Below are 25,117 nucleotides of genomic sequence, written 5' to 3'. Positions count from 1 at the left end.
ATTCACATCAAATTCACATCCTGATTCACATCAAATTGGATTAAATGCTGCAACGTGACATGCTGTCTTCTGTTCAGATCAATAGTAGGCCTGAAATGATTAATAGTGATGAATCAGTTATTGAAATAATTGTCAACTAATTAATTATTATACAGATCATAATAATTAATTCATTATTCAGATCTCACTAAAACCAAACAACTACAAAATAGACAATTCCTAAAACTATTTCTTTTGCCTTCATTAATAATGAGTGTACATCTTATTTATTTTTGCCAGATGTGGGAACATTTTACAACTAGAACATGTCATAATCTCACTTGGAAACATTAAGATGACTGTTATTATTTTTCTGCTATTCTTGGAAATATCTGCTTGTGTCTGAGGATCAATGATTTAAACCTTTTTTGTTTGTTTTTGTTTTGCAGCAATTCTCAGAGCAAAACCCAGAAAGTGCATCTGGCATTAAACTAACAATGGCACAACTGTTTTTAGTACAAGGTACTGACCCACTCCAGACAAAATTTCCTTTTATTTTACGCTTATGTTTTAAAGATAGATGTGGGAGTCATTCAGCTTTAATGTGTTTAACTCATAGCGAGTCGATAAACCCCAAAAATAAAACCCGTCTTTGATGCTTCTGCTGTTCAGGTCACGTTACAAAAGCCTGTGACGTCCTCAGATCCATTGAAGAGTTCAAGCACAAAGCAGGAATGGTGAGAATATTTACTCTTTTTGGGACTGCTAGATTATAAAAGGTTTCTGTAAAACCAAAGTGATCTGGTAGTTTAGTATTTTACTTGAAGTGTGTTTATTATTGTAGGTTTCAGCTCTGGTAACCATGTACTCCCATGAAGAGGATATCGATGGCGCCATCGACGTTTTCAAGCAAGCTATAGAGTATTATCAAGCTGAACAGGTTAGTAGGTTTTTCAGCTTTGTTTCCTTAATGTTGCCTTGGAAACAACAGCAAAAACACAACCTTACTAAGTATTTTTGTCTAGTTTCTAATACAACTATTTTACTACACTTGAAATAGGACAAAACTAAAATGTCAGCAACATATAGGAGCTTGTTAAGTAATTAATAATTTCTTAATATTGATTGACATATCCCTCATGTTATATGTGGAAAAAAATCTGCCAGTGGAACTAGTACTTTATTTCTTAATCAATATACTGTTGATTTGTGCTATTTGTAAAAAAAAAAAATAATTCTGTAAAATTGGATTTTATTCAGTGTAAAAAAAAATAAAAGTTGAATTTTTCTCCAGGTTTCAGTGAAATTTTATATTTATGTGACATAAGATTTAATTGTTTAAGACTTTTCCACATCTTTACTATTTTTTTTTCTTAACATGCCAGTTATTTGAGTTTCCACTATATTTTTCTTATTTATTGAGATACACTTATTTATTATTCAATTATTTGCCTTAGTGAGGTTTTTTAAATTTCAGGGTGCTTTCCTTCGTACCCAAAGTAATAAAATAAATTCTGATTCAGAGCCAGTAACGATGAAGGAGGCTGTAGATATTTGATCTCAGGATCATGTTTGAGAGTTTGAGATTTATAAAAATCTCAACAGACTTTCTTCTTCTTCTGCTTCTTCTGCTTCTGCTACTTCTGCTTCTGCTTTTTCTTCTGCTTCTTCTTCTTCTGCTTCTTCTCAGCCCGGATCTGCTGCACATCTGGCTCTGGTGCGAGAAGCTGCAAACTTCAAACTTAAGCACGGACGTAAAAAAGAAGCCATCAGTGACCTGGAGCAACTGTGGAAGTGAGTCCTGCAGAAACGCTTCCAGATTTTGTTCCAGATGTACATTTTCTTTAAAAACGTACATTTTCTTCTTTTCAACACAGACAAAACACAAACGACGTTCACACGCTGGCACAACTGATCTCTGCTTATTCTCTGGTGGACACGGATAAAGCCAAGTCGAATCCTTTCAAAGTTATTTCACTCATGTTTCCTTGATGTTGTAAATTCAAGCATTCTTTGGTTTTTGTTGCTTAAGATAATAATTTACAGTTTTTTCTGACAAGAATTAATTTTAGCTGTAGAGTAGAATGATTGGAATGATGATTATAGAACAAGATTTGTACTGGTGCTTGAAATCCTTGAAATTCAACTCGGCGTTTTCAAGTTTTGGAAAGTGCTTGATTTCTGGATAAAGTCCTTGAAAGTGCTTGATATTTAAACTACACAGTTTTGTAATTAAAAGCCAAAATTTGGAAATGATGACGGTTAAAACCAGATATTTTTTAACACTTAAAAAATATCAGTTATTTCTTTTTTTTACTGTTATTAAAAATAAAATAACTGAATGAATCACAATGTTAACTGTGATTTAACAGTTAAATTCCACATCTGAAGCGAACAGTTGAAAATGTACCTGGAAAACGCTTGAAAAGTGCTTGAATTTTTTTGGTTGCAGGTCAAACAAGGTGAAGGTTTTTGGCACAGATTTGTTGAGCGTCCTTAACGTTTGTCTCCAGGCTGAGCAAGCACCTGCCGTCTGCAGACACCATGTCCTTCAACGTGGACGTAGACGAACTGGAGAATTCTCACGGCGCCACTTATGTCAGGAAAAAAGCCGGCAAAGTGGTCGGAGAAAACCTTCCCAAGGAAATTGGGTAAAAAAATTTTTACACCAAAGAGTAATGCTTGATTTGTAATAATCAGTAAATACTGATCATTTATTTTTCTTTCAGCCAAGGCGAGGTCAAAAAGAAGAAGAAAAAGAAGAAAGGTAAGCCGCTGTTCATGTTTCCTACGTCTCTTGAAGACAGAACCGATCCCACGTCATTTTTTCTTTGTTTTTCTTTTTTTTTTTTTAGGCAAACTTCCTAAAAATTACGATCCCAAAGCGACGCCGGACCCGGAGAGGTGGCTTCCGATGAGAGAGCGCTCCTACTACAGAGGCAAGAAGAAGGGGAAGAAGAAGGAGGCGATAGGAAAAGGCACACAGGGAGCGACATCAGCAGCTTCAGCCGAGCTGTGAGTGAATGAACCCGCGTACCGTTTTATAAAACATCATCAAAACAGAAAATTGTATCAACAAAAAAATGGGAAAATATTTTACTTCCACCCCTCCTGTCCGCATTTTCAGTGTCTTTTTGATTTGCTTTGTTTTGGAACATTTGAAGGCTTTTGGTCCTTTTTATTAAAAAGGTTACCTAAAACAGAACTAATCTGAGGTGCTGAACCTTAGATTACAGTGCAAAGCCACTAATCCTGTTGTCAGAATGCCGCCTGGAGGTCAAACCTTTCAGTCTCTGTCTGTGACCTCTGTCTGACCACAGTGCGGTTCTTCTTTTTTTCCAGTGACGCCAGTAAAACCGCCACCAGCCCCCCGACGTCTCCCAGACCCGGGTCGGCGACCGGCTCGTCCACAGCCCCCAGCGGCAGCGGCGTGGTCCCGCCGCGACAGCAGAAACCTTCATCTGGAGCCACACGCAAAAAGGCACCACAGAAGAAGAAGAAGGGTGGCAAAGGAGGCTGGTAGTGATGTTTATGAACAACAGAGAGACGTCTGGAGGTTTTCATTTCAAGTTATTTCGTTTTTTCCCCCTCTCTTTTCTGGTAATTTATCCAGATGTGCAACCAAAACTTGCTCTTTGCTCTCCTGCAGCTGTATCTTATTTTGATGATAGATGATGAAATTACAGTGAGTAATTAAAGGACACTCAATAAAAACGCTTTTTATTGTTTGGAAACAGTGTTTATGCTTTTGTTTAGCTCAGAACAAGAAAACTACAAACAGCTGAACTGTATATTTGCATCGACTGTGCAATGAATGGTATTTTTCTAACCCTGTAAGAAAGATGAACTGTATTTAACAGCTTCAGAAAAAGTCAGAATGGACCTTACCTGTCACTTTGATAACCTTGACATTGTGTTTGCTGTTTATTTTTTCTTTTTAAACTAAGAGCCATTTTATGACCTGCGCTGTCTGGAAGCTCAAAGAAACAGATTTATTTCCACACAAGCTGTTTCTTCATATATCTCTTCAATTTCAGTCTGCTGCAGGGAAGCATGTTTTTTTTTTTTTAAGTGTTGCAGTGGATAATAACTTATGATTCACTTGCATGCTAAAATACAACTATTTTGGCCCAACAGGTCCATTTTGTTAAGTCTTAATAAATCTCTGAACGATGAGTCTGTTTGCTTTTGTTTTAAACATTTTTGTTTTCCTCTAGAAATACATTTATATACAACTACATATTTTAAAAAACCATTAAAAAAAGTAAATAATTCACTTTACATAGTGAAATACATTTATGACAATAGCTTACGGAGAATGGAAACCCCAAACTGGTGTCTCGGAATGTACATATTACATAAAATTGATTTAAAAAAACTTTCGCTTCTCAATAGTAGATTCGCTTAAACTTTTAGGATATGTGTGTATGATTTGTACTTTTAAAAAAAACAACAATTTTTATAGTTGCATAGTGGCTTTGTTCCAAATCCAAATATCTGATCCTGGGTTCCAGTTATTCATTTAAATGCAATAAAAACTGCAATATGTTGTGGCCCAATTTCTTTTTGGGCCACAACATATTGCCCAACATATTACTTTAAATCAGTGATTTAAAGTAATTTTCTGTGTTATATTTTTCTGTTAGGAATTTAGGTCACTCCAATAAACATTATCTACCTTAAGGAACTCTTATCAGATAAAATATTTTTATAGTTGTGTTTTTGACTCTCCCAAAGGGCGCACATATTCATTTAATTTAAAAATAAGATTCGAGCCCTGTAATTGCTATCTTACTAATTAATACAAATATTTAGCTATAAACGAGATCTGATGCTTCAATTTCCATCAGATAACTGCAACTGGGAGCTGAACTTGACGTCAGATCGAGGTGACGTCGTGTTAAGATGTCCGAATTTCAACATGGCGATGCCTATAAGCATTTTGTGCAGTACATAATTTTAAGTTTTACTTTCCATAAGCAAACACCACTTTTAACTTGTTCAGTCAGTTTAAAGTAGCAGACAGACGTCTTGTGAAATAAACTTCATCTTCGAACCGTTTATGCGAGGAGCGGCCATATTGAAACGGGAAGTCCACCTTACTGTGGGTTACATGAATTGCTCCCAGTTTTCCAGTGGAAAATATGACTTAGAACGGCGTTGATTTTTCCAACTTTGAAGTTGAAATTTCCCAGTTCCGACTACAACTGGAACACATCATTAGTGGGTATGAAACGGAAGTAAAAGGTTGCAAAATAGTTCTTAAGCCACTAGAGGGCGGTGTTGTTAGTCACTAATAAGAAACACCTGTCTCATTAGTTGGACAGCAGGTAACTGGTTTGACTTTTTCCGTGGAGTTTCTCTGGACACTATGCCATCTTTCTACACGGATTTCTTCTACGAACCGCTGACTGAGGACGTGGAGGAGCTGCTGTCCCGCTTCCAGAGCACGGACTCGGTCAGGTATGGCGTCTTCTCGGCCATCTGGAGGGAAATGAAGTTTTCTGACGTCTTCCTCGGTACCACCAACAACTCTGAAATGAAGAGGTTCTGCCGGGTCGCTCTGGCCACAGCTGTAAAATACTTCTTGCCTCCGCACAGCTACCAGATCCGGGTGGGAGGTTTGTATCTGATGTTCGCCTTCTACCACACGCAGCCGACCTCCACACCCGTCCGGATCAGGCTAGCTCTGCAGGATTGGAGCCATGTTCAGAGGTTCCTCACGGAGTCTGAGGCGGCAGAGCATCATGATGTTCTCTACATCTATCACAAGCTTGCTGCGACCAAAGCTTTCCACTACACGGCCATGCCGCATTTTCTGACCTTCCAGAAGCAGAAAACAAAACCGGAAGTTCAATGCAAGGAGTTCCTAAGCAAGGCGTTGGTACTGCAGGAGCTCCAGTCGGCATTTATCTTGGAAGAAATGGCCGACATCCAGAGCCACTATGAGAAGCTGAAGGAGGCCGCGCAAGTCCGTGTTGATGTCAATATTACTCATCCGGACTTCACTTCCCGCCTAAAACAGTGTATGAATGAGTTCTTCTCATGGCAGCAGCAGAGGGCTTTACCCAAAGAGAAAAATGTTGGAGGTGAAGTGGATAAAGATCCGGAGGAAGACTGCAGCAGCAGAGCCAGACTTCTCTCCTCTATCAAGCAGAAGAGCTATAGCAATGTCCACACGACATCCACATCCCGGAGACACAGAGAGGTGAAGGCAGACTCTTCCAGCTCAGATGGGGAGCAGGTCCAGAAACCTCCAAGAAGGAAGACGCATACCTCTCTGCGGGCCCGGACCTGGAATAACCTGGGGAGGACGGATGAGAAGAGCAACACCAAGATCTGGCTGCTGAGCACCCCTGAGCAGCGGCATGGGGTTCCTCTGAGGAAGATGAGCCAGGCTGCAGCATACACAGAGTACAAAGTGATGAAGGAGGCGGGATAACCCTGAACTCTTAAAAAGTTAGCTGGATCTGTTAGTTTTCAAAGAAATACTTTAAGAAGTTTGTAGCACTTAAATGTTTTATTTATTTTTTGTTAAAGGCCATTAAAAATTGTTGATGAAACGTTGCGTGACAAGTTAAAGGCTTTTTGTTTGTTATAAGCAAATAAAACAAGCTGAATAAAGTTACAAAAAAATCTGATAAAAGCTGTTTACTCTTCAGTTGAGTGTTTAAACTGCAAGAAAAATGGACCAATATGGAAAATAATTGTAAGTCAACTTTAAACATTTAAGAACTAGATGTTAAGCTCAAAAATTCTGAGTTGCAGCATTATGAAGCTTATCTGGAATTTCAAAACATTTGAACACAGCAAATTCTTCAATATGTCACAATATTGAATTTATGCTAATATTAATGCTCTTTTTTTTAAACGCCAAAAATGTATTGAAGGATTTATAAGAAGCTCCTGCACTGTTTGAACATAATTGTATCTCAAATCAGGAACAGCAGCGACCTCCACTGGTCAAATCTCGCTTTATCATCTCTCAACAGATTTGCTCCACCTGGTGGTCACTTCTTAAAACTGCATCAATAGAAGCTGCTTCACCCGGATATAAGGCATGGAGAAGTTCATCCGGAGCTTCCTGTGACTTAATCCACTTGTTGAAGAGAAAACTGTCGCATGGAGTAGCGTAGACAAACTCCGTTTTTTTTTTTTTGTTATAATTTAGATAATGTCTTCTTCACGCTCTAGCCGGCGCCCACTACGCAGCAGTTAAGCCGACATTTGAGCACCATGCTCGGTGTGAGGAATGCCGGAGTCCTCGGCGCCTCCGCCGTTCTTGCAGGCGGAGTCGCTTATCTTGTCTGGAGTTACGGTTCGTCCCGCAAGCAGAATAAGCTCGACTCTCGGCCGGGACAGGATGGCGTGGAGAAGGTGAAAGTGGAGGTGGAAAAGAAGAAGAAAGCTCCGGTAGAAGAAACCGTTGTTTCCGCTAAGGCTGCAACAACAGCAGCGGTAAAAGTGAGTTTTTCTAACTGAAAAGGTTAAGGAGTTGGAAATATTCACTCTAGATAACTTCAGGAAAATTTTTGCTTGTTAAAACTACCTTCAGTTTTAGTTTTTAATTTCAAACCTCCATATTGTAACAACATGTTAGAGCACGTTCTCTGGAAGTTATTGTGAGTTGTATTCTGGGAAATGTATTTCATTAATTATCCATGGTTTGTTAACTAGTTACTAAATGCATATCTATTAAAATGTAATATTTCGCGGGTCACGGTGACGGCCTGTTGGAGTAATTGGTTTTTGTAGCTTTTGTTCATTTTGTATTATTACTTGGAGCATGCTTGCTATTTTGATTTACTTTATTATACATTTTCTGAAACTGTTTAAAAGTTTTTTTTCAAATAAGAGTTTATTTAAAAATGTCAAAAGGACGGAAATAAAAATAATAAAGCATGAAAAGAAAAAAAGATGACAGATTTTGTTAGACAATATCTACCAAAATGTGACAAATAAGAATAAAAATTATTATTCTGATTCCTGACTCAAATTACAAGACCCATAACTCTATAATTAACAATTGTTGAAAGTCTTAAAGTCTTAAACATCTGTTTTAAATTGTTCTACCACACATCCTCAATCTTTCAGCTCATTTTCTCTCCCCACTTGTGCAGATTTAATTTCATCAATAATACAGGACTCAGTCATGCTTAAACTCATCTTTTGCGTTCCTTTATGTTTTCCTACAGCTGTGTTTTGTGTTCCAGGCCCACCCTGTGGAGTCAGAGGGAACCCAGGTTCTGATTCTGGGTCTGGACGGAGCCGGGAAAACGAGCCTGCTGCACTGTTTTTCCAGCGGCAGTCTGGAGCAGGACGTGGAGCCGACGCAGGGCCTTAACGCCATCTCCATCAGCAAAGATGACATGAACGTTGAGTTTCTAGAAAGTGAGTCTGAACTTGTCGGCTTTTCCTTGACGCAGAGATTTAAAATGCCCCGAGTCGTATTCACCGATTCATTTTTCTTCTCTTGGTTCTGTAGAGTTTATGGCTGAAGTTATTGCCTAACATATTATTGCCTAAAACAACATAGCATTATTTTAGTGTTTGCTTGATCAACACTAAGCATCGGTCTAGCTTCTAGTGCAAATATCTTGTTGAGATCAACTTGTAAAGTAACTTTTCAGCAAGAAATATGAGCTCAATAATTTAGTATTGATGAAAAGTACCAGTAGTGGATCATTTCATTTATTATGTGGGGAAAACGGTGAAATAATCTGTCACTGTAACTAGCACTACTTCTCGCATTTCTTTCTGTAATGTTACTTGTAAGTTAGTTTTGTCTTTTTTTCAAGTGTACTAAAATGTTTGAAATGGAACAAAATCACTTGGCAAGAGTTTGTGGTTTTGCAGTGTAACATTTGTTGTCTTGATTATTTTTTGGATTGAAATGTTTATCTATTATGTACAGTATTTGCTTAATTACTGCTATTACTGTGTATTATCTTTCAGCACATAGCCTTTTCTTGCACCTGAATGAAAAAACTGCATTTTGTGTTTAAAACGAAGAAACCAGTAAGAGGGGAAAATACATTTTGCAGCACTTTATCTCGCACATGATCAGTGAAACACTGTAAACCAAAGATCATTATCTAAAAATGTAGGTTTGTTTTAAAGTGAAATTGGTCAAAATAAAACAATAATTTCTCTGTCATCATTAATTGCTTCATTTTAACGAGTTATAGTCTCATTTTTGCATTAAATTATATATTTTCATTCCAGTGCCAAGTAGGTGACTCTGTACTTTTATATTTTGAGTCTCTTTTATTTTACTTTAAATGTAAATAATTCAAGACATTTAGATGTTGAAACATTTGAACTAAGCTCGGTTTGTGTCCGTTTCAGTCGGCGGTGGGGAGAATCTGCGGCCGTACTGGCAGAAGTACACGCCCAAAGCTCTGCTGCTGGTGTTTGTGGTCGACTCCGCCAACCCAGAGCTTTTCCCAGTCACCAAGAAACATTTACACGAGCTGCTGGTCCTTCACCCCCACCTGCCCTTAATGGTGCTGGCCAACAAACAGGTGAGAAGAAAAAGCAACCCTGGATGACACATTTTAAAGGTGACCTACTGTACTTGGTTGAACAGATCTGTGGGCGATACAAAACATGTTCATTGCATTTTTTGCACAAAATGATCAGATTTGAGTTACGTCAGTTCTGCCTATTTTGAACTCCTGTTTTAGTACGTCTGCACATCAGGGCTATTATAGACGGATAAAGGGAGTACATTTCTGCCAAGAAACAGAAAATTTGAGATTAATCTCAGAATTTTTCTAGAGATAAACTTGGAAATTTCTGAGTTCTAATAGTCGAGCATTTGCAAGAAAAGAAAAAATTTTGACTTGAACGAGCTCAGAAAATTTCCAAGTATTTTCAAAAAGATTTCTCATATTAATCTCAATTTATACAATTTTTGACGGAAATTTACAATTGCCCTAATGTGATGTTATAGTTTTAGGGCCTCTTGTCACTTTAAATCCAAATAAGCTGCTTTTGGGCACGCCCGCTAATACTTGCATGTGAAAATGGCTGCAAACAGTTGCATAATTATACAACCGTACGTCTTTGAAAAGCAGAAGTAGAGCCTCCTGTACAACCAATAAGAATGCTACAAGTGGTTTCTGGATCGTAAGTTGGCAACAAAACTGTTGGCTCTTTCAGCAGCCATTGCACAGCTCATACGCATACAGCCAGATGAACAAACCTGCTGGAGCTCAGCTTGAGTTGCTAGGTAATGGGCTGGACTTAGCTGGGGTTGCTAGGTAACGGGCAGTGCCTGATGATTTGTTACAGCCTGAAGTTTTCTGAAACAAGTTGTTTTAAACTTATTGTCAAAAAACAGATGGGTGTTTTTGTTTTTTTTCAGTGGTTGGGCTGTTTTTAGACGCTGTAGAAACACAAATGGAAGTACAAACATGCGGAAACTTTGCGCTAATATGTCTTTTTTTAATAAAAATTAAAAGCTAACTGAGTTTTACTGCTAATGAAGTCAAAAGAGTTGCTTTATTCATTTTGAGCCAGGTGTGTCGTCATGTTTATCTTCTGATTCCAGGATCTTCCCACATCCTGTAGCATCACTGACCTCCATGACTCTCTGTCGCTGTCTGAAGCCGGGGACCGCCAGCTGTTCCTCATCGGTACATATGTGAGGAAGGGCGACTCGGAGCTCAGCTCAGGGGTCCAGGATGCTCGGGACCTGATCTTCCAGATGGTTTCTGGAGACAGATAAATCATGGAGGTTTAGAAATTATGCAGTGTTGCTGATCCAATGCAACAAATCCTTTACTTTTTTCATTTGCATTCTTATTTAAAGAAATTGGAGGGCATCAAAGGTTTTAAGTTCAGGGTGACTTTGTTACATGCATTAGGTGTTTTAAAGCTTTAAAACATTTATTTTTCTTAATTAATGTGCTTTAAGAAAATAATAAATAACAGACAGAAAAATAAACCCATTAAAGTCTCTTAGAGGGAAATTGTAAGTCTGAACTTTTTGTTTTATTCATGTGAGCAACAAAATTATATTTGGTTATTGATCAGGTTTAGAGCATTTACATTTTTCAGCCACTTGGAGCCGCCAAGGAGCCGATTCATTTATATTTAAACTTTTAAGTTGGTTTCAAATTAGAAACCTGCAGCAGAAACACTACGCACCACCGTTATTTTACTGTGTGAAAGCTGTTTTCCGTTTTAAATGTTTATTTTGACCGTAAGTAGACGGGGATTTCTTTTTTTAAGCCGTTAAGCAGGTGGATGTTTTTATTTTACCCATTTCATTTTCTGTTTTTTTTTTCCTTTTTTTATTAAATCTGGAAATCTGTTTAGTTCACTCGATTTACAAATGTTTCATAAAGCTGAGCTACATTAAAAGTTTGAATAAAAAGACATATATTTGTTCAATTCTCTTCTTTTTCATGCTTAAAATGCATATTTTACAAAACTTTCTGATTTATTTTTTTTTTATTCCAAAATTTCCCCACAATATAATGGAAAATGAAGCAGAATAATTCTTGACTACTTCTACATTCAGTGTGAAAAAAATCTTTAAGAAAATGACAAACTTTGACCTTTCAGGGGGGAAAACTAAGTGTGCACATCCTTTGTTACCTTCAGATATTACTATGGCATCCTGACGTTTCATCAAGGTAATATTGAGTCTTCATTTTGTGATAATTTGGGAACACATTTTTATTTTCAGCTTACAAAAAGAAGCAAACATTTTGGATTCATGGTCAAAAGTTTCACCCAAGATAACACATTTTATTGTTCATTACATAAAATGGAAATTTCCAGCAAGAAAAGATGAAACAAGAGTCTTTTGTACTGAAATAGCTTCACATCTTGAACTTTTTCCATTGTTTTAAAAACTGACAATGTTGTAATCTAATAACACCTTCAATAGAACATAACGCGTGTTTGATATTGCTCTAATAATCAGTTTCTGAAATGATTTAACAAGTTGCACAATTTTTATAAAGTTTCACTTTTATCTGGTCAATCAGGGGAATGTTTTCCCAAAAGTCTTCAGGATCATCAAGGTGTTCCTTCGGGATAATTTTGTAGACTGACAGATGCTAAAGACGTTCTCATCTGTTTTTTTCATTTATTTGGATCTTTTACCCGACTTCATGCTTAAGAGATTTTTTAATTCTGCACTTCTGGTGAAATCAGATGTGGATGGTGCAGTTTTCTAGTAAATTAATGTTTCTTTTTTTTCCCCCCATTGCAACCAGGTTGGTTTGGCTAGCTTTGTTTCTTTGAGTAATTAAATCAGTTAAAAACTACATTTTGTATTTATTCAAAGTTATCAGAAAAGGTGATGAAAGTATTTATTTGGCATCTTGGTATGGATGCACAAACTTTAGGTCCAGATGTTCAGTCATGTTAACATGAAGTCTTGAATCGGTAACAGAAGATCATCCTTCTTTGCTCGCTGACCCATTTGTATCACTTTCAACATCCTGAGACGGTAACAAAGCAGACTCCAGTTTCAAGGACTCATCAGCTGGTTGCTAGGGACTCATGGCTCCATAGCAACAGCAGCAGGTTATTGTGGCACGTCCAGCGGGGTCGGTGAAGATGGTGTCTGGAAAACAAGGTAAGTTCATGGATTCCTCGTTGCATCTTCAAATCAGTTCGGTTTGGTAATTCTGATGCATTTAAACCTGCAGGTGTCCTGCCGAGATTTGGTCCCTCAAAGAGGTGCTGCTGTTTTATCGTTCATGTATCTATCAGTTTGTTATGAGTTATAATATCGGCTGTAGTTGTGGTGGTGATTGCATGTTGAACCTGATCCCAGATTCCCTTAAATTCCCCTCATATTTAACATGGATGCATGTCTTGTGGATTGTGTGTGATTTGGCAGAATCGTGGAGCTGGCGCAGCATAAAACCTCAAAAACAGTCTGGGAGACGACTCCTTGGTGAGCAGCTCGAGCTTTTCTTTCCTGAAACCGCAGAAGGCCCCACAGTGACCTCTGCAGATCTGGTTAAGAGCTTAAAAATGTTCAGCTTGGAGACATTCGGTCACTGATCCAACCTGAAACTGCATCCAAACTAAAGCTAAACTTAGTCTGGTTATTGATACAAGCTGTTTAACTATTCTTTTAGATTTAAAATGTGAAATTTCTTCCTCCTGTTGTGTTTATTTGAACTTCATAGCTGTGTTTCATTGCAAAAACTCAAAATCTCAAGTATTTTTGGTTTACATTCAAGAGTAAACTTGAAATAAAACAAAACTAACTTCATCAACATATATGTTTGTTTTAAGTCGGTAACTCAAGTACTCATCCTACTGGCAGATTATTTTACGACATAATCTGCCAGTGGAACTAATACTTTTTCATTCATTTTAAAGGTGACCTATCAGATAGGTTTATGGCCGTATACAAATCAGTTTATTACAGTTTTTTGCACAAAATTATTCTTGGAAAGTGAGATTTTAGTTGTCTCAGTTGTGTTTATTCAGAGCTCCTTTCTTAATGAGCTGTTTTAGGGCCTCTGTTGCTTTAAATCCAGATAATCAGCTGATGAGCACAAACCTGAACATTTACATTCACATGTGAAAATGGCTGCAAACAGGTACACATCTTACAACTACGCATCTTTGAAAAGCAGAAATGTAGCCTGCTGCACAACCTAAGATATTTGCATTAGAAACTAGACCAAAATTACTTTGTAAGATTTTGTGTTTTTGCAGTGTAAACGTAGTTTTAGATTTCAAATGTCAAATTTCTTCCCCCTTTAGTGAATTTTTAAAACTTTATAGCTGTTCTGGACACTTTTTCCATTTATTGATCAGTGATAAGGTGAGCTGGGGCAACCAGGAGCTGATATGGCCCATCTCCACCGCCGCACTCAAAGCTACTCCGACTGCAAGAATCCAATACCTGGCCCAACACAAAAGAGACTTCTCAGCAAGGGAGGACCCCTGGAGGCAAGCAAGGCGTTATTGATGACCGTCTGGAAAACCATAGAAAGGAAGAACTGCTTGTGTTTTGCTGACAGGCTTTCAGTGTCGCGGTAAATCAACATGTTTGTGTGGGGAGTTTTTCACAAAGTGCATGTAAGAGGCTGCAAAGTGATGTTCAGGACCGACGCCAGGTTGGAGGCGATCTCCCCGGAGAGCTGTCAGGCTCCACCGGACGGTGATAAGGGAGGATTGTAGGGAGTTTGTTGTTTCTCTGCCTCAGTGATATTCAGGGTAATTTAATCAGGCCCACACAGGAAGGACCCCTGATAATGATAATTACACTGGAGCAGAAGATAATAGGAGTCATCAGCTGGTTTGGCTTCAAGCGTGGAGATGAAAACATTTAGAGGGATTTTTTTCTGTAGAGACTTATTTATAAAGCTCTGCTTGCTAAAGGTCGGAGATACATCCACATTTTCCCCATGTTATAAGAGAAATAATTACTTTCATTAATATTAACAAAATATTGGCTAAAAACAAGCTCATGTTTCTCGTTGAAAGTTTACTTCTAAGTTATTTTTCTTATTTTAAGTGATTTTTACACTACAAACTAGAACAAAATTACTTGGTATAATTTGTTTTTGCAGAGTTGTACCTATTCTATGCAGATATGGCATAAAAACATACGTAACAATTGCTTAAATCACACTTTTATAAAGTCTTTTTGATTAAAATCAGTTCTTATTTGAGTTAATGAGAATTTTCACATCATGTGTCAGGATATAGTCCTTGCTGTTTATGAAAATGTAAATATTTCCTGCCTTCAGGTGGTTTTCCACTCACACATCCAACATTACACCAGGAGTTACATTCCACCATTGTTCTGTCTGCCTCCACCTTCTTCCTTCTCGCTCTTTTGTCTGAGATGTACAACATATAATGGCCTCCATTTTCCTGCAGGAAACGAGAGGAGGAAGACGAGGAGGAAGAGGCGAACGTCTTCAGGAAGACCAGGCATCCTTCCTCCAAGACGTCTCAGTACGAAAACACTCTGCGATTGTCAGCGCCCAGAACGAGGAGCCGCGGCCCTCAGGAGCCGGGGTAAAAACCACAAACATGGAGGAATGTTTCTACACTTCAAGGTCATGTGAATGTCACTGATCTGGTTTACATGATGGGATCTGAGGAGCTTTAAATTAAATTTATTTTATATCTTTATTAAAATATAACACATAGACTTTAATAAAATATATGTTTTAGTTGTATATTAGTATGGATTGCCCTTAAAGAGAATATATTTACCAATGAGTTACTGGAAATATAATGGAATATATTCTAATATATTATTTTCTCTATACTTTTTTAACATACAAAATATGGTTTAAAATTTATAATCAAGTAATATATCTAAATATAGAGAAAAATATATTGCTGCTTTCCATATATTGCACTATATATTCTAAATCCCAAAATATATGTACTTTTATTTTTTATAAATATCCACTTTCATGTATAATGAATTATACGGGAAAATGTATTGGTAATGATTAATAATTTTAAATTTATCAAATAAACTTTATAAATTTGATTAATATATGCAAAGATATAATGTTATTCAATGTATGGTAAATGTATTTACTTAAGAATTATATAGAAATGTATTTGTTTATGTTTTCCAAAATCTATTTTACAACAAATGTAATTTCGAGGCACTTTACAAAGAAATAATTTCAGTTCAGTCACACAGTAAAAACACAAAATAACAAGTATAACAAGTCTAAATGTCTTAAAACACCTGAAATAAGACTAAACTTTTTTTTCACGTAACTTTTCTGCAAAATATAGGAACCTGTTATATGTCAATAATTCCTTATATTGATAAAATTGTTCCTTTTCCATGCTGTTTCATTCATTTTAGTCATGTATTTAGGTTGTTTGCTCTTTATTCTTCTGCCTTTATTTTCTATGATGTATTTTAATTGGGTTTTGCTATCAGTAGTTGTTGGTGTGTTGCTGCCAGTCTTACCCGGGTCCAATTAAAACAGTTAAAGATTTACAATAAAATTGCAGAAGAATATGGACCCTGATTGCTTACTAAAAGATCTAAAAGAAAATAAACTGTAATCTGAAGGTGAAAGGTCAAATTTGCGTTTTCTGATGACTAATGACAGCAGGACATATTTATGACGTTTCCCGTTTTATCTTCATATCATGGCGGCCGCAATCCAAACCAAAGTCTTGATTTTAATCGCAGTCAAAAGCACCATATCATATTGTTCAAACAAGAAAAGGCTCAGGTCCGACACCAGCGTCCGGACATCTGTTATTTCAGTGTCAGGCTGTGGGAGACGAGACAATGGAGCTTATTGTACACAGTTCAGAAACCCGGGATGTTCGTGGAAGAACCACGGAAATCTTTTTATAAATCATGAACTCGCTGTTGCTGGATTTGGAGACTGTTCATATTTTCAGTTACAAAAACTCCAGAGGCTCAACTTTAAATGCTCTGTGATGGGAATAAAAACCCTTAGTTATAATTTAGTTATCCCCAGCGGAGAGATAAATAAAGCGGAAAAATAACTCTGTGGAGAACAGAAATATATTCTACAGCCTTAAAGGGAAACATGACTGGAAAAAAGCATGTAAAGCTTAAATTGGAATAAACAAACTGGACATCGTAAACCGCCAGGAGAAAATTCACTGACTCTGTAGAGGAGTGCGAAGGTGGCACATATTTATGAGAATGGAAGAAGAAATTAGAGAACTTATTCAAGTAAGAGTAAAATGTATTTGGTAAAAAAAAAAAAAAAAAAGTACTGAGTCATTTCAGATTTAATATTTTCAAATTATGTAATCCGACAGACATAAACATAAAGTTAGGTTTTAGATTTTTAAAAGTCCATAATGAAAGTAACCATGCAAACAAATAACATCATTACAAACTAGAATTCAAGAAGAAGAAACCTTTCTTAAATGCAGCTTTTGTCGCTACATGTAAACAGGCCCTGTACTTTCAAATTAAACGTTCCCAGATGGACCAATGCTCCAAAGCAACATTTCAAATTAAAAGAAAAATCACTGCAGTAAGAGCAAATTAAGTGTTTCCTGTTTGAACTTAATTTCAAATTATGGTTTTTTAATTTGGAATTGCTCAAATTATCCATTGAGAGGAAGATTACAAACAGCTTACACTGCAAAAACATAAAATCGTACCAAGTAATGTTGGTTGAGTTTCTAGTGAAAATATCTCGGTACACTTCAAATAACACAAGTAACTTTTCAGCAAGACACAGGAAGTAAATAATTCCTTAAAATTGATGAAAGTTTTAACTTGAAACAATCTCCCACAACTTTCTGAAAAGTTACTTATAAATTTAAAACTTAAAACTAAACCAAAATTACTTGGTAAGGTTTTGTGTTTTTGCAGTGTAGGTGATCCCAGGTGAGATATTAAACGTGCCACTTCGTTGTCCCACAGGTCCCTTCACACACCTCTGTGTGAGAACAACTGTCCCATTTGGCACGTTGACCCCCGAGTGAGAAACGTCATCATCACCGCTCGATTGCTGCAGCTCTCACAACCCAAACAGACCCATCCTGATTACCGCAGCAACAGGGAGGTACGACCCTGGAAAACCTCACATTCAGTCTGGACAAACTTTACTGGAACAGTTGCTAAGCTAAAGCTGCTTAAACTTTTGTATCATTTGGCTCTGTTACATAAAGAAAAACTGAACTTTCTCCATTTTTATCCCACAGAGCGCTGCTTCCATCGTCTCTCTAGCGTCCAGAACAGCTCGGATATCTCAGCGACTCGCCCAGTTGTCGCTGCCCAAACTGAAGCAGAGCAACATCTGCTACCAGCTGGGGCGTTTCGAGGAACCAATCTGGATTGTAAGAAAGCAAAATCCATGTAAAATGTCGTTTCATTAAAATTTTTAATTATTAAGTGGCTATTTAGGACCCGGGCTGCACAGTGGCGCAGTTGGTAGAGCTGTTGTCTTGCAGCACGAAGGTTCTGGGTTCGATTCCCGGCCCCGGTCTTTCTGCATGGAGTTTGCATGTTCTCCCTGTGCATGCGTGGGTTTTCTCCGGGTACTCCGGTTTCCTCCCACAGTCCAAAAACATGACTGTCAGGTTAATTGGCCTCACCAAATTGCCCCTAGGTGTGAGTGTGTGTGTGCATGGTTGTGTGTCCTGTGTGTCTCTGTGTTGCCCTGCGACAGACTGGAGACCTGTCCAGGGTGACCCCGCCCCTCACGTTAGCTGGAGATGGGCACCAGCAACCCTCCCGACCCCACTGAGGGACAAGGGTGAAAGAAAATGGATGGATGGATGGATATTTAGGACCCCCAAGAGGACCAACAAATGGTATGGGGGACCCAAAATGAAAATCTGCTTAGGGCCCCAAAAAGGTTAGGGCCGGCCCTGCTCCAAAGCCTCCTTGGTTCGAACAAACTCAAAGCTATTTGCTAACTATAACAGAAGTTTTATCTCAGCTTAATCAACTGTCTAATTCCAGGTAAATTGTTTTTAATCTTTTTAATGTTCTTTTTCTTGTTTTGTCTCATGCTAAATGGTAAACAGGTCTCAAGAGCAGCAAAAAAGGCTTCAGCAAGTGTTCGAGTTGAGACGCTGGCAGCACCAAAGCAGCTTCACCAGGACTACATTCCTCCACAAGAGCCAGAGTGGAGCCTGAGAGAGGCAAAGACCAATAAGCCTTTGTGGAAATACTAAGAAATTTCTCTATTTCTTAAAATTGTTCCCAAATTGTTTGTTTCTTCAGCTTTTTGGCTTTATTTCTGAATAAATGGCACTGTGAAAGTGTTTCCCTGTTGACAGACAGCTTCTGTTCTTGTTTTATTGCCACACTTAAATGTTTCACATCATCAAACACATGCTAGTATTGGATATAGTTAAATACAAAAATGTGGAAAAGTAGTGTCCCTTTTTTAAAATCCTAAATTAACTGTGATTAAAGGGGACTTATTAAGCAAAATTCACATTTTTCATGTTTTTATACTTACATTTGGATCTCTGCTGCTTCTAGAAACAACCCAAGCACTTTAAAATAAATTAAAAAAAACAGTTTTTTGGCAGTAAGTTGATATTTTTTGGTGACTGGATCTGAGCCGTTTCAAAAACCTCCCAACTGTTCAGTCACATTCAACCAGCACTGTGCCGTTACCTAGCAACCCCAGAAAATTACAGCGCGTTACCCAGCAACCCAAGCTGAGTTCTAGTACATTTGTTCAACTGGTTTTCAAATTCAAAACTACTTTATTAATCTCAGAGGGAAATTAAATACCAGTGTATGAGGTGTACAATGGCTGCTGGAAAAGACAAGCATTTTATTGTTAACGTACCATTCAGAAACCACAGTTTGTACAGTTAAAAGGTCACCTATAAACTGTATCGCAGTCTTAGAGTTTCACAAAGATCCCCACACAATAAATCTCATGCATCTGTTTCTGGGAATGAAACTTTGAATTGCTGTAATTTCATGATTGAAAAATATTGCCGCTTTAAATTTCTGAGCTTCGTGCAGAGAAATCAAACCCCTCACAAATAAAACATGTCTCTCTCTGCAGGCTGAATCCACGTGGTTTTCCCTCCGCTGCTGAGTTTTTATTAAAACCATGTGTTTCAGACTTTGCACAATGCTGCTGTGGTTCTCTCAGAGTATGTGAATTACTTCTAGATCGAATGCACAACAGTTTGTGTTGCTTTACATTATGTTTTTCCTTTTCAGTTCTTTTTTTTAGCTGTAAAAGTGAGGCTGCACAATTTGAAAAAAACAAAAACTGATTTAATCTGTAATGGCTGCATGGGATTATCTTCAGAAGAAACTACATCTATATTTGTCAATCTATTATTCTCATATGACTGAAATTAGTTGCAATTTACACCACATCTAGTTTTAAGAGTTGTTTATGAATGAACTCTGTTTTTATCCTTCCTTGTAATTCAATAGACCTTGTATGTTACTATTACAACAACAAACCCAGAACATTTTCACTATCCAGGCCAAACAAAATGAAATCAGCACCAGCAGGTCGCTGTTGTAGCTTCAGTCACCACAAAGCTGGAAGCTGGAAGCTGGAGGCTCTTGGCTTCTTGAGTTATTTAGATATTTTTTTCCTTAAAGCTGTGTGTGTGTGGGCTGCCAGAGATGTTTTCTGGTCATTTCTTCATTGCATTTTTAAGTGTGTAAAGTGAATTTTATTGAAAAATGTTTTAGCAATCTTTCTTTCATTGCCATCTTGAGTAAGCCAGACAGTATCTGGGATTAAATTTAATAAGTTACGTAACAATTGATGATGTGCAAACGCATTTGCAACTTGTTGGATGAAAAAAGAAAACGCTGGTTTGCTGTGCACAAGTGACACAATGATTAGAATATTGAGCAAGCAGTTTTTATCATTCTAATTGTGAGAAATGAGGAAAAACTGTGATCCAGAGTGACATAGATGTGCAGCAGAAAGCAGAGCTTTTGAGAAAATAAGTCCCTACTTTTGAGGGCATTACAGCTCGGTTAGGGTGGAGAAACGGGAACTTTCTCCCAACAAAAAGCCCTTCAGTAAATTTTCCCAGAGCGCTGAGAAACTGGCAGCAGCAGCTCCACATGACGCTGCTGCTGCTGTGAGTTTGGACTAATAAATCTGCCGGGTTTCACCTTCTAAACTAAACTCGAGTGAGTTTTTTCAATCAGCCGCTGTTTGTGCTGTAAAATAAGGGAGTAATTGTAGGACGGATGGATGTTATGGGGAGATTTCTGAACACAGTAGGTGTTGATAAAATAACTCAGGAAAAGTGCCAACTGAGTTGTTAGCAGCTAATTCATCCAAGTTTGGCCAAAATTTTATAATTTCAGAGAGTGGATTTTTCTTGTTTTTAATATCTACAGTTGAAACATTTTACATACACTGAATAAAATGACACAAACTTATTTCTGGGCTGCACAGTGGCACAGCCGGTAGAGCTGTTGCCTTGCAGCAAGAAGGTTCTGGGTTCAATTCCCAGCCCCGGTCTTTCTGCATGGAGTTTGCATGTTCTCCCTGTGCATGCGTGGGTTTTCTCCGGGTACTCCGGTTTCCTCCCACAGTCCAAAAACATGACTGTCAGGTTAATTGGCCTCTCCAAATTGCCCCTAGGTGTGAGTGTGTGTGGTTGTGTGTCTCTGTGTTGCCCTGTGACAGACTGGCGACCTGTCCAGGGTGACCCCGCCTCTCGCCCAGAACGCTAGCTGGAGATAGGCACCAGCAACCCTGAGGGACAAGGGTGTAAGAAAATGGATGAAAACTTATTTCTTTCTCACCGTCTGAAGTTAAATCAGACAAAACTTTCCTTTTTTCTGCTGAGCTAAAATTACCAAAATTATTTCTATTTGCTAAATGTGAGAAAACTTTTTCACTTTGGTAAAACTTTTTGGGTTTTCTTACACAAACATCTCACAGTAGTTTGCTGAAGTTCTGGTCCGGTCCTCCAGACAGAACTGCTGGAACCGAGTCCATTTTGTCAGCAGATTTCAGATCTTCCCACAATTTCTCCACAGGACTGAGATTTGTGACGTCGAAACAAAAACAAAGTTATTATAGTTAACAAGAACTATCAAGACAATGAGAACTGAAAATGGGAAAACATTTTTATTAACTGAAATAAGTAAAAATAGTAAATAGTGGGGAAAAACTATAACTAACTGGAACAATAATATGCATTTATAAAACTAAAGCACACTGAAATTATTAATATAATATCCTTCGTTTTCATAGTTTCCATGTTTATTACCCAATCAATAATCAAATACAATATTTTTTTAATTTGCACCAAAAAAAATTACCAAAATAATAATCATAAAAAACTAAAACTACTACTATACCTAATGAAAACTAGACTAAAACTAAATTATATTTAATAAAAACTATTAAAGACTCTAAAAGATTCTGCAGCTGCACAATCCTCTTCCTGATATGCTGGATGGTTTCTTTCAATCTTCCCATTGTGTCAAACAAGAAAGCAGTGAGTGTTTCAGGTGTGGCCTTAAAACACACCCACAGGCGTGACGCAAATGTTTTATTTAACCTATCAGCCGTTTGTAAGAGGAACCCCAAAAGGTTTGACGTGTGTCATACAGTTTAAAACTCAGTTATCCCTTTTCTAAAGAAAATTCTCACTAAGTTTTCTGGCATTTTGCAAATAGAAATAAGACGAGTTTGGTCAAATTTCTGTCTTTTTTTTCAGTTTATGTAAATATCTCGTTTAGCCATCAACACATACAAACCAATCATGTTATTGTTTTACAGTCTGTGTTTGTTGAGTTATTTTATCGTAGTCAAACTCTGCTCAGCTAAAACAGAACAGTAGCTTTGCAGAGATCTGAAACCCAACCAGCTGCAGAAAACAACTTGATGACAAATCAGGAAATTCACAGATTAAATTTAGTCTGTGTGGGTATAGCGGTCTGATCTGTGAAGTCAGGCGGAAAGAGGCTGAATTCAGTAGATTCCTTGCTGCTCTGCAGAAATCTCTTAGCAGCACAAAAACAATCCACTCCTGCTCTGTTCACACTCGTCTCATCACATCTTAATCAGGTTGCATCATATTTTAACATGTTGGACCAAATATGTCTCAATTTGACCTTCTGGTGTTTAAACATTTAAAAAGAGGTTGTCAAAACGCAAGTACTTTTCATTCATGATACAATTTTAAGTGACTCTGCTCTAAGAATTCCCACTTCAAACAACCCATCAGATCTAATTCTTTCACTTTTGGGTAAATTTATCTTTGAGTGGAAATCTGGAGATTACTTTCATGTTGTGCCCTGTTTGCTAACTGCATTATAATCTTCATAGGATTATATTGAATATTCTATTTACAGCAACTTTCTTGAACATTACAACTGCAAATTTTGCGTATTACCATTTAAATAACTCATCCTCAGCCAGGTTGAACAGTGAGCATTAATATTCAAGTTCTGCCACAGATTTTCTATTGGATTTAGGTCTGAATGGATCTTTCTAATACATGAATACACTTTATTCTGCCAGATGTTAATGTGTCAGAAGAAAAGGTGAAAGGAGGGGAAGCGATGATGAATGTTTTGGAAACGGTGGCGCTACAAAAACAGAGCATGCTCAGAATTAGACATGAGAACACCAGAGGGACGGCTCGTGTTGAATCATTTAAAAATGCTAACAGATTGTGCAGAGGATGGAAATATGGTGTAAAGGAGAAAATAGAAAAGGAGGAGAATCCTTTAAAGATAAGGTGAAATTACTGCATTCAATTGCACAAGAGCAAAATATGTGACTCCTGTTGAAAAATGCAGCTGCAGTTTTTATCTGCAGGACATGATGTGAGTTCACTGCTTTGATTCCATGCAGTACACCAAACCTGCAGCATGCTACTGATGTACTGCATCAGGCTCTTCTTTGTTTCTCCTTGAACTTAAGTGTCAAGGTAAAGACTAACAGATTTTCCTTCACAAGTGGAGCATTTCGGCTTTCTCTATAGTTCTCCACTTGATATATATAACTCTGCAATAAATGTATTTGGGTTTATTTCAAATGAAACTGGAAAAAGAGAAAAAAGCAACAAAAAAAAGAAAGAAAGGGAAGTAAAGCAAACAATTTAGGGTGCATTCACAGCCATGTTTATTCCCATCTAGTCAAACTCAAATGCATGTGAACACCAAGCGGACCAGAGAGCCTCCAAAAGCAGGAAGAGAACTACAATGCAGGGCATTCTGGGTAAATACAACCAAAACAAACATGAAAGTCTGGTCTAGCAGGAGAAATGGGTTGTGGTCTTTTAACAAAGACAAAAGAGAAATTAAACAACCGCTGAAATCTCCATTTTTGTTTACACTTTGCAAATTAGGAAGTTCTTTGGTCATGTCTTCTTTGGAGGTTTTCATCTCATTTCCGTCAGGAGGTTTTGGTGCAGCGCCCCCACAGGAGAGGGGGAGAAACAGGTTTTTCAGATAAGAATAGAAGAGAGGGGAAAATGTTTTATTGAATCAAACAACTGCTTCTTAAACTGCAGAAAGAGAGAGAAAAAAAATAGAGAACCAAGAAACCACAATGACACATAACATATGGCACCAACTGAGTCACTGAAAAGCACAAGGTATTAATAAATACAAGATGTATTTAGCAGCAACCGCAGAAGAAAAATATTCCATTTAACCCTGAAAGCATTTAGTGATGTTAAGCAATCCAAACTGTGAGATTAAATCTATGATTTATGAGAGAGCAGAGGGGGGGGGGGGTCTTGAGATATGTAATGTGTTTTCAGCAGGGAATATAAAAATGTGCTTGTTCTTCAGTGGGTGTGACTTTTTTTACACTTGGTTGAAGAGGAAAAATCCCCTGGGCTCACTAAACATCACACTATGTGTTCAGTCAAAATGAGGAGTAAAAGCCTATATGATATGAGAGCGGATGAGTGCTAATAAGCTCATAACACCTTTTGAACAGCTGCTCTGTGAACAGATCTGTTGCATGTTGGTCGTTTGTTTTATTCAAGCTCATCAGTTTCCCACGATCGGCGAGTGTGTGTTTGTTTTTCTGTTTTACTCCAGGCTTGTTCACTGGAAAGATCATTCTCTCTTACATCACCTTCTGGCTCTTTAGAGAACAGTCGAGGCTTTATAGTGGATTGTCTGCATTTGAAACCTCTAATTTTCTTTTTAAAGGGGACCTATTACGTAAAATGTTACATTTTGCAAATTTTTGTACTTACATTTGGGTTTCTACTGCTTCTAAAAACAGCCAAAGAGCTTTAAAAATACCCAGCTGTTTTTGCCAATAAGTTCATGTTTTTCTTTTTGGTATCTGGAAAATTAATTGTTTCAAAAACCTCTGGAAAATGGACCAATCAGTAGGCACTGCCCATCACCTAGCAACCCCAGCAAAGCCCAGCCCGTTACCTAGCAACCCAAACTGAGCTCCAGAACGTTTGATCGGCTCGTTTTACCTTTGTATTCACTGTACAATGGCTGCTGGAAAACAGTGTTTTGGCTGCATTCTTGTTGATTGTGCAGGAGACTCTACTTCTGCTTTTCAAAGCTGTGTTATTGTATAATTGATCATCTGTTTGTAGTTATTTTCACATGTGGTTGTAAACGTTAAGTTGGGGGTGGCGTGACCAGCAGCTTATTTGGATTTTAAGTGATAAAATGTATATATCTTATTGTATTTTGTATTGTATATATTTTATTGTATTT

The 25,117-nt window shown here is 37.6% G+C and overlaps 4 protein-coding genes across 6 annotated transcripts in view; all 4 read left to right on the top strand.

Moving 5' to 3' along the window:
- The window catches only part of srp72 (signal recognition particle 72), a 10,511-nt gene extending 6,356 nt beyond the window's left edge, over positions 1–4,155 (top strand). The window contains exons 11-19 of the mRNA XM_008421155.2: positions 429–501; positions 652–716; positions 824–919; positions 1,670–1,773; positions 1,857–1,934; positions 2,493–2,630; positions 2,709–2,746; positions 2,835–2,994; positions 3,322–4,155. Coding sequence (XP_008419377.1) covers positions 429–501; positions 652–716; positions 824–919; positions 1,670–1,773; positions 1,857–1,934; positions 2,493–2,630; positions 2,709–2,746; positions 2,835–2,994; positions 3,322–3,502 — 933 coding nt within the window. The 3' untranslated portion in view covers positions 3,503–4,155. The remainder of the gene's footprint in view (positions 1–428; positions 502–651; positions 717–823; positions 920–1,669; positions 1,774–1,856; positions 1,935–2,492; positions 2,631–2,708; positions 2,747–2,834; positions 2,995–3,321) is intronic.
- A 1,113-nt stretch (positions 4,156–5,268) lies between these two features.
- On the top strand, positions 5,269–6,620 carry LOC103471890 (snRNA-activating protein complex subunit 1-like). The gene has a single exon (XM_008421156.2). The coding sequence runs from the start codon at positions 5,351–5,353 to the stop codon at positions 6,419–6,421; it is 1,071 nt and encodes a 356-aa protein (XP_008419378.1). The 5' UTR covers positions 5,269–5,350; the 3' UTR covers positions 6,422–6,620.
- A 253-nt stretch (positions 6,621–6,873) lies between these two features.
- Positions 6,874–11,379, top strand: arl9 (ADP-ribosylation factor-like 9). Of its 2 annotated transcripts, none has more exons than XM_017306971.1 (4): positions 6,874–7,437; positions 8,193–8,370; positions 9,328–9,503; positions 10,535–11,379. In XM_017306971.1, the coding sequence occupies exons 1-4, from the start codon at positions 7,216–7,218 to the stop codon at positions 10,709–10,711; spliced, it is 753 nt and encodes a 250-aa protein (XP_017162460.1). In that variant the 5' UTR covers positions 6,874–7,215; the 3' UTR covers positions 10,712–11,379. The 2 variants fall into 2 exon arrangements, with proteins under 2 accessions (XP_017162460.1, XP_008419380.1); XM_008421158.1 differs by having other exon boundaries at positions 6,879–7,443.
- Positions 11,380–12,502: 1,123 nt separating this feature from the next.
- Positions 12,503–18,729, top strand: spmap2l (sperm microtubule associated protein 2 like). 2 transcript variants are annotated; one of them, XM_008421159.2, is made up of 8 exons: positions 12,503–12,577; positions 12,651–12,681; positions 12,845–12,901; positions 13,780–13,914; positions 14,851–14,991; positions 17,369–17,510; positions 17,650–17,784; positions 18,478–18,729. In XM_008421159.2, exons 1-8 carry the CDS (start codon positions 12,559–12,561, stop codon positions 18,625–18,627), a joined length of 810 nt encoding a protein of 269 aa, XP_008419381.1. In that variant the 5' UTR covers positions 12,503–12,558; the 3' UTR covers positions 18,628–18,729. The 2 variants fall into 2 exon arrangements, with proteins under 2 accessions (XP_008419381.1, XP_008419382.1); XM_008421160.1 differs by lacking the exons at positions 12,503–12,577; positions 12,651–12,681 and having other exon boundaries at positions 13,780–14,000.
- Positions 18,730–25,117: the final 6,388 nt, after the last annotated feature.

This window comes from Poecilia reticulata, linkage group LG10 (assembly GCF_000633615.1).
Source record: "Poecilia reticulata strain Guanapo linkage group LG10, Guppy_female_1.0+MT, whole genome shotgun sequence".
In the NCBI taxonomy this organism is placed as follows: Eukaryota; Metazoa; Chordata; class Actinopteri; order Cyprinodontiformes; family Poeciliidae; genus Poecilia; species Poecilia reticulata.
This window is presented reverse-complemented; position numbering and strand designations above follow the sequence as displayed.